Genomic DNA, 8417 nt, shown 5'->3' with positions numbered 1-8417 from the left:
TGGGCTAGACCAAGATGCTGTTGGGCTCAGCTCCGTGTCCTCAGATGGGAGTGGGGCCATGGGATGAGGTGTGAATGAGTGCACCGGGAGCTGCTGCCGTCTGCCGGCACCTGGGGGTGGGCAGGATCCGTGTGACTGGGCCCACTCCCCTGCAGTAAAGCCCTGCGGATGGGCGAGTGCTACCAGGGTCAGGGTGTGCAGCCGGTGCAGCGAGGGAGGAAGCTTTCCCAGCTCTCAGCTTTCACCACCTCTGTGGCGGCACCTCAAGTGGGACTGTTTTCAGTGGGTTGTTCCAGCTCTCCTCTATCGCAGCCACAAACAGCCGGGAGCGAAACCAGAGAGTGAAACTGAGACCAGCCCTTGGGCCAGCAGCTCCCATACCCTGTAGGGGAACTGGCTTTGCCTGGGAGGGCATGTCTAAGGGGGCATGGGCGAGCGCCCTGCCTGCCCTGCCCTCTCCCTGGGGCATGCGGAGCAGAGGTGTCGTGTTTCCAGGCCAGGCCCTGCTGGCGCTGTCTGTAAACCAGCGGGGAGATGAATATGCAAGGTGCAGTCGTGCTGGTTAAGCTCCCAGCTGGTGGATGGAGGGGGAGGAACTCTCCTCTTGCCAGGGAGCTCCGCTGTCATCTGTCACGGGAGACTGTCCTGGGCCTGCTCCTGCTTCTCCCCTTTCTTCCTTCTTAGGGCGTTACTCACTCTGGTTCCCGCCCTCTCACATGGGGCACTGTTTGACTGAAATAGCTGCCGCCCGAACCATGGGGCAAGCTTCCCCAGTTGACCCTGGAGGCTCAGTTTTGTGGGTCGGGGTGTCACCCTCGGCTCTGCCTCTGGGTGTTGTTAGTGCTGGCGGCTCCTCTGGGCCGGTGTTGCTGTAGTGGGAGCCATGAGCATGACAATTGCTTTCCAGGTTTTTAATGTGTGCCACATATGGAAGACCCACGGTTGTATCTTGGGAGCTCTGACAAGCCCATGCTTTTGGCAGTAAGTGTTGTAACAGCTGTGATGAGGTAGGTTTCCACACCGAGTGCTGCGTGGGGCTTCCCATAAACGCTACAGTGAAGGTTGTGTGAGGGCACTGGCCCTAGGAGGGCCTGGTGTTGGGGCAGAGAGCGGATCCTGATGCTTTTGGGCCTTCTCCACCCAATCCTCCTGCCACACTCCCTTTCTCCTCTCTTTAGGCCACTAGTTCCTTGCCAGAGAGTTTGACCACAGAGAGTCGCCAAGATAGCTGGGCCAGGAAGAAAACGTCGCACCCCTGACCCAGACTCCATTACCGACCCCGGCGGGCCGTTTGTATCCTCCAAACGGCTGAAAATGTCCAGCAGCACCAATGCCCCTGGTCAGAGGAGAGTGTCTCGGGGCTTGGACGATGCCACCAACAAGAAGAAGCAGAAGGATCGAGCCAACCAGGAGAGCAAGGAAGGTGAGAGCCCCTCAGCAGTGCTATGGCGAGCAGGCCTGTGGTGTGGGAGCCTCGCAGCCATCTGCTGCAGGATAAGCAGATTTAACTAATCGCTTCCTGCAGCTGATGGTAACCCGTGTGATGTGGGATCCTCTTTGGCACAGTGTCCTCCCTAGACCTGTAACCTCCTTCCTTTGGGTGCTGCTTAGCCCCAGCTATGTGAGGAAGGTCGGACCTGTGGCTTTGATCCTAAGCCTGGAGTTGGCCTTGGTGGTTGTTTCTAGACTCTGCTTTCGGCTGGGGCTGAGCTGTCCCGAGCCAGTGGGACTGAAGCCTGCGGGTGCTCTTGCAGCTGGAGGCGGTGCTGCTTTCCCATCGGTTTGCAGGGGCGACTGGGTGCTGACAGCACCCGCTGATTGCAGGGCCCACAGGTGGGGGCTTTAGCTTTAGCTTCTGTGTCAAGGCATGGTGTGGCTCACGTGGAATAGTTGCTGTGAAGTAATTCCCTCTGTAGCTGCTGTGCATCCAATTATGAAAATGATGCTTCAGGTGCAGGCTCCGGTGTAGAACAAGGAATACCTGTGGGCACAACGCAGGCAAGAATTCCTGCGGCCTTGGAAAATTGCTTGATTTCTGTACCTGCTCCATTATGACTGTTGTAATCTCAAAATCACAGGGTGTTTTATAGGGCAAGGTAAATGAGCGCTTGCTGAGGTCTGTGCTCAAACGGCTGTCTGCAGTCCCTGATGCGACACCCCACGGTGCAGAGAGCTGCGCCTTCTCTCATGTGGGAGGTGTGCCATGTCTCTCCAGTAAGGCCTGACCCTCTGCACCTTCTGACACAGGGGGCTCCTGCCTTCCTGGGGGCTGCAGTGTGGCCATGCTGCCTCCGTCCCCTCTGTACAGGGGTGGTGAGGGGCTGGAGGAGGCTGTAGGTCCTCCAGGCAGTGCTGCTGCAGTGCTTCTCACACTGCCAGTCCCACCAGCACCTTTGCATCACTGACTGCAGTGGTCAGCAGAGGTTTCTAACTGGTTTGTAGCTGGTAAAGGGAGGCCAGTGACAGCCCTCTGAGCGCTCCGGGGTGAAGACCACAGTTCCCATTGCAACTGGTTGTCTGCTTCAGGACAAGGTGCTGTTGCTTTGAGCCCCTTGCCTGGCAGAGCTCACTGCCCTGTGGGGCTGGAGCAGGCCCTGAGACACTTCTGGCCGTTGGAGGTAATCCTGTAGGGAGCAGGGATTAGGTGTCAGGTCAGTTTGGTTCCTCAGCCTGATCTGAAAGGAGGTTTTGGCCATGGACATTGGCAGCTTGTGCAGGAATGGGAATGTTAAAGTGCAGCAGGGCCGCGTGGTTCTCTCGTTACAGCAGAATTGGTTTGAGCATGCACAAACATCAGGTTCTCCCTGTCAGATCAAGGCAGGACCCCTCTGTATGGCTGGAGGCTGAGGGCCTGGTGCGCTGAGCAGGAGCACGCAGCCCAATTATCACAAGCTCCACACAGAGATATGCCTCAAAGCAGCGCTGTCTGCGTGGTGCAGTAATGGTGTCTTGCTCCCGCTGTCGTGCTGGTTAGACTGGGATATGGTGCTGTGGCCCAGAGCAGCTGTCCTGGGGGCCAACTTGCTGTGGTGATGCAGGCAGGGCTCCGGAGAAGGGAGAGGTGTGAGGAAGCAGAGGAGGGAAATGAACATCACATGCAGGATGAAAGGCCTGGACAGAGGTTCAGGGGAGAAGGAGGTAATGTGTGAAATTTGGGGCATCAACGTGCCAGCCCGTGCTCTGAGGTGACAGAATGACAGACCTGCCCACACTCTGCTTCTCTGCCCACCAGTGTCTCACCCTGAGCTCGAGCAGGCTGAGACTGCCCAGGAGAAGGACTCGGAGGAGGGTAAGTTGAGGTGTGTGCCAGCTGTCAGTGCATGGCCATGGAGTGCCCTTGCCGAGGGATCCAAAACTCTCACTTTGTCATTGTCCCAGGCATTGAGCAGAACTAACCTGAGCACTCCTTGCCACAGCATTTGTCTTGACAGGATGCGGCCTTCCCAGGGTCGGAGAAGGGTGCACATGGCTGGGAAGGGCCGCCTGCCAGGAAGAGGCCCTGGGCATGTGTCAGGCTGCTTTCAGCTTGGGTGTCACGGTGCCACTGAGCACAGCCCTGGGACACCTTGTTGCCGGTATCTGTCCTGCTTGTTTCTGAGCAGGGAGCCATGCTGGGCTGGGAAGATCCCAAGCCATGTCACCCTGTGGGTACTATTGACTGGTTTCTGCCTTGGTCCGGGCCTGCTTTGAGGGCAGAGTAGGTCATCCTCATGCCACAGAGGGTGGAAAAAATCTCATTGAAACTACGGTCATTGGAATCACCTTTTTGCCTTGAAGACTTCAGGACACCACAGGGCCAGGCCTGGAGCCTGGCAGGGACTTGAGGGAGGTTCTGCCTGCAGCGGAGTGATGCGCTGCACTCTTTTCTCCTTATGTGCAGTGTTCTTGCCTGGCTGGTGGGTCTGCCTGTGTTTCAGCCATGTTAGCAGTGCTCACCTGGCAGGAGTACAGTGCTTTGGTGACTGCAGTTGGGCTGCTTGGTTTGCATATGCAAAGGGGAAGTGGCAATTTCTGATTGTGGTCAGAGTCCATCTGAATTCCCCAGAGTAATTCTGTGGTTTCCTTGTTCCCTGGGAAAGCAGCAATTGCTTTGTAGTTGGCAGGAGCAACTCCTTCTTCCCAGCCACCGCTGCTGCACGTGATGGGGCCAAGAGCAGTGCTGCCTTTCTGATCTCTCTGGTTCCCACCGGGATTCACCTGCCCTGCTTTAACATGTGCTCTTGTTTGTGGCCTATCTGATGAGAGCAGGTTGCAAGCATCCTGTTTAATTGGCATGATGTGTGTCCCCCATGTTGACCTCCCTAAACCAAGTGTGTGTTCAGGCTCGCATTCTCCAGCCAAGGAACAGGCACTGCAGGCTCATGCCCCAGCGAGTGGGTGACACTTCCCTCCTTCTTCCTAGAGCTGCTGCTGGACTGGAAGCAGAATGCTGATGAGATCATCGTCAAGCTGAACTTAGGTAGCGGAGCTCTGAAGGTGGAGGATGTGGATGCTGCTTTCACCGACACGGACTGTGTGGTCAAACTACCAGGTATGGGGAACTGAGCAACTGCTGCGGGCATTTCTCCAGCAGGGCTTGGCGCAGCTCTGGGCTAGACATGGGGCTGATCCAGGCAGGCATAAAACCTTTCCTTCAGAGGCAATGCCCTGCTGTCAGCTGGCTCAGCTTCAGCCAGCAGGCAGGGCCGATATGGGAGCAGTGTAAAAGAAGAAGGGTGTCAAGCTGGGGAGGGCAGGAGCTGGCTTCTGTGCCAAGTGAACAAGTGCCCACTGCTATGCTGGTGCATTTCTGTCCCCTGCTCACTGGGATGACTGAGTCGGCCCTGGGTATCCGTTGGAAAAGTGACTGTGCCCCTGAGGGCAGAGAGGCCCAGGGCCTTTCCTTTGGGAAGGAGGCCAGCCAGATGTACAAAGCAAATCCAGGGAAGCTGGCATTACCTTGAAGGCTCCTGGGGTGTGGTGGCAGCCTGCCTGCAGCCTCCTTGGCTCTGGATGAGTGCTCCCTTGATCCTTGGGGCAGGTGAAAGGGGGCTGTGGGTGAGGTGACAGGCAATGCTCCAGGCAGCTGAGGTCCCAGTCCCCCTCTACTTGCAGATGGGCGCCAGTGGAGCTGTCAGTTCTATGAGGAGATTGAGAGCTCCTGCAGCAAGGTCCAGTGCAAGAAAGGCAACTTTCTACAGCTTGTGCTTCAGAAGAAGATCCCACTGCATACCTGGTCTTCACTTCTGGTGAGGAGGGGAGGATCTGCCTTTTGAGGGAGCTTATGGAGCACAGGGGAGCTGGGGTGAGGGTTTCGCTCCCTGCTCTTGAACTGCCCAGGGAGCAATGTGGGGCACATCCTGCATCCACACGCTGTCTGAGGGCAGTGAGCCAGCTGCCTCTGTCCCAGGGAGGGGGAGTGTCATTGTACCTCTGTTCCTGCCTGCCCCATAGCCTCCAGCTATTGGAGCAGAGCCCTAGCATGTTCTGGAAAGGGGCAATGAGGGTGAGAGGCTGGCAAAGAGCTTGAGGGGTGCTACTGCCTGGAAACCTTCCCACTGTGCTGCACTGCTTTTCACAGAAGAGAAGGAAAGATGGATCCAAAGAGCTGGCCAAAGGGGCCACGTGCTGGGAGAACGGGAAGGAGAAGGCTGCTTCTGCAGAGCTGGCCCCTGAAGAGCCAAGGGCTGAAGGCGCAGAGCTGCCAAGGTCCCGGCGGGAACCCTCCAACCCCAAGCGCGCTCCAGGAAGAAGCGAGGCCCTGGGAGGGAAAAGCCCAGCCAGCCCAGGGACACAGAGTGGCCCCAGCGCCAAGCGGGCAGTATACCTCAAAGTCGCTCCCACCGAAGAGGAGCCAAATGCCAGAGTCACTGGGTGCGTGGAGCCCAGCAAAGGGCACAGTGGGAGGGCAGGCAGCCGCCGCAATGGCAGAGCCAGCCAGGTTGATGCGTCCACGGCTCTTGCGGACCTCGCACCGCCACTGGAGAAGGTACCTGAGGACCCAGCCAAACGGGGCACCCCTGCTCCCTCAGCCTCCATGCAGGGGATGCTCACACAGGGACTCATCTTTGCTGATGAGATGGGCTCCAGGGTTCTGTGGGTGGTGCTGAGGGCTGGCGTGGGCCTGGCTGTGGTGGAGGGGAGGGTGATGTGAGGACCCCAGAGTTGCTGGGCTGTGGTGCTAATGAGGCCGAGCCAAGCATGGGATGTGTGGGGGAAGTGGGTGGTGTGGGGCTGTGCCTGCCTGCCTGGCAGAAGTTGCAGTGGGTGGGCCAGGGTAGCTTGAGGGTGATGATGTCTGTTTTTCACTGTGTCCCTCTGCCTTGAAAGGCTGTGGTTTTGGCCAAGGAAGCAGTTCCCATGGAGATGCCACCTCTCGCGGCTACCACAGAGGTGTTCCCCCACCGCATTGCTACCTGTGTGGAGAAGAGGGTCCTGCAGCCAGGCAGCCCTGCTGAAGCCTTGCGGGGCCGGGACTGCACACCTGTCCTGGGAGAGAGCTCTAAGGCTGTCCCAGTGGCCACCCCTCCTCTGGGCAGGGACGGTGAGAAGAGGGACTGGTCCAAGGATGACGTGGCTCTGGAAGCAGCAGCTGATGGTGAGTGGCTGGAGCCCAGGGGTCAGCCTGGCTGGGAAGATCCATCTGCTCAGGACCTCTCCTGGGTCAGCCTGCAGCGCTGCTTTGGCATGTGAAGAAGGTAATGTCTCTCTCCATGGCTTTCCTCGCTCAGAGCCAGAGCCTTTCGTGAGCCTAACCTTTGTCAAGAATGACTCATACGAGAAGGGCAATGACCTGGTGGTGGTGCACGTCTACGTGAAGGAGATCCACAAAGAGACGTCCAAGGTGTTGTTCCGGGAGCAAGACTTCACACTGGTGTTCCAGACAAGGTACAGGCATGCCTCGGGAGGGTGCCAGGCTGCTGCGGAGCTCCTGGCTGTGGCCGGACTACTTGTTTGTTCACTTTTTCTCACTCGCTCCCAATTTCTTTGCAGTGATACAAACTTCCTTCGCCTCCATCCTGGCTGTGGGCCCCACACAGTGTTCCGGTGGCAGGTGAAGCTCAGGTACGGCTCCTGTCCTTCCAGCCTGCACTGTGGCAAGGGAGCTGAGAGTGCAGAGCTGGAGCAGGAGCTGGTCCCAGCTGGTGGGTCTGTGCAGGGCATACTCATTTCTGCACCTGGGGGTCTCCCTGACACCATGCTGCACTAATGCCCCAAGCCCAGACTGCCTCGTCTCAGTCTGGTGGCTCGCAAGGGGGGAAATCCCAGTGTCTCCTTGCCTACGGTCTTCCCCAAGCTGTTCTAGAGCTCTTGGGGACAGAGCCAGACCTGTGTGTGCTTTGGGTGGGATGTCCCACGGGAGGGGGCATGTGGAGCCAAGCAGAATGGACCTGCCAGGAACGGGGCCCTGTGTGCTCGGTGTGGCCAGGCTTGAGGGTTTCCACCCTGCTTTTCCAGGGGCCACCTCAGGATCGGTGCTAGCCCAGTCCCTACTGCCTGGAGGCCATGGCCCTGCCTTGCAGAAGCTTTGGTGTACCTGAGGTTGCTGGGGGGTCTGGGGCACCCCTGACTTGCTGCGTATCTTGCAGGAACCTTATTGAGCCAGACCAGTGCACATACAACTTCACGGTGTCTCGCATCGACGTCTGCCTGAAGAAACGCCAGAGCCAGCGCTGGGGAGGGCTGGAGGCTCCAGCCACACGAGGTCTGCACCCTGCCTTCTTGTCTCACCTGCCTGCTGCACCCCAGTGGGGCCTGAGCTCTCCTCACAGCCAGCAGCAGCCAGATGGTGCCAGATCCTTAGGCGTGGGGTTGTGGGGAAGGAGAAGGGGCTGAGCGGGTGCAGGCAGGAGGGGTATGGGGCAGGGTGAGCCAAGCGTAAGTGTAAGGGCACTGCTGTTCCCCTTGCTCATGGGGAGGAGGGGCAGGAGGGAGCCTGTGTGTGAGCATGGACTGAGCGGCTCGGCCCTGCTGTGGGCAGCTCGTGGTGCTGCTAACCACCGGCCCACCCTTCCCCCTTTTTAAGGTGCAGTGGGTGGTGCAAAGGTTGCCATGCCTACAGGCCCTACCCCTCTGGACAAGAACCCCCCAGGCAGTAACCAGCACCCACTGTCCAGCAAGGAGGAGGCTCGAGCCAGTGACAAAGAGAAGCCACGTGTGGAAGATGGGGGACTGGATGGTGTGGCAGCCCGTACAGCCCCAGAGCACGTGGCAGTGAAGCAAGAGCCACACATCCCCTCAGTGAGTGGGGCCGCACCGGGTTTGACCTGGGCGGGGGGGAAAGAGGGATCCACTTGTCCCTCTTGTGGGACTCCACCTCCTTGGTGGTCTTTTGGGGACCGGCAAACTGTTCCTGGAGGAGCAGGCAGGGCTCCTCAGTCATAGCTGGCAGGACCGGGGGCAGCGGTTGGCGTGTGTGGTGGGAGATGGTGTGGTGG

General features: G+C 58.6%; 2 protein-coding genes across 14 annotated transcripts in view; both read left to right on the top strand.

Moving 5' to 3' along the window:
- Window positions 1–1186, top strand: part of LAMB2 (laminin subunit beta 2) — a gene marked incomplete at its 5' end in the record, with an annotated part of 27416 nt that extends 26230 nt beyond the window's left edge. The window contains one exon of the mRNA XM_035903810.1: window positions 1179–1186. Coding sequence (XP_035759703.1) covers window positions 1179–1186 — 8 coding nt within the window. The remainder of the gene's footprint in view (window positions 1–1178) is intronic.
- The window catches only part of USP19 (ubiquitin specific peptidase 19), a 37171-nt gene continuing 28760 nt past the window's right edge, over window positions 7–8417 (top strand). For 4 of the 13 annotated variants that reach the window (XM_035903790.1, XM_035903793.1, XM_035903791.1 and 1 more), the window contains exons 1-10: window positions 7–1007; window positions 1179–1423; window positions 4403–4531; window positions 5095–5228; window positions 5561–5968; window positions 6310–6577; window positions 6711–6867; window positions 6973–7044; window positions 7569–7684; window positions 8006–8158. In XM_035903790.1, the coding sequence (XP_035759683.1) occupies window positions 1315–1423; window positions 4403–4531; window positions 5095–5228; window positions 5561–5968; window positions 6310–6577; window positions 6711–6867; window positions 6973–7044; window positions 7569–7684; window positions 8006–8158 (1546 nt within the window). In that variant the 5' untranslated portion in view covers window positions 7–1007; window positions 1179–1314. Of the gene's footprint in view, window positions 1424–4402; window positions 4532–5094; window positions 5229–5560; window positions 5969–6309; window positions 6578–6710; window positions 6868–6972; window positions 7045–7568; window positions 7685–8005; window positions 8221–8417 lie in introns of all 13 variants that reach the window. The other 9 variants (XM_035903792.1, XM_035903786.1, XM_035903794.1 and 6 more) reach the window with 8 other exon arrangements.

This window comes from Egretta garzetta, unplaced genomic scaffold, assembly GCF_000687185.1.
Source record: "Egretta garzetta isolate BGI_Z169 unplaced genomic scaffold, ASM68718v1 scaffold91, whole genome shotgun sequence".
Classification (NCBI taxonomy): domain Eukaryota; kingdom Metazoa; phylum Chordata; class Aves; order Pelecaniformes; family Ardeidae; genus Egretta; species Egretta garzetta.
Note: the sequence above shows the minus strand (reverse complement) of the source record. Positions and strands in the feature narration are given on the sequence as shown.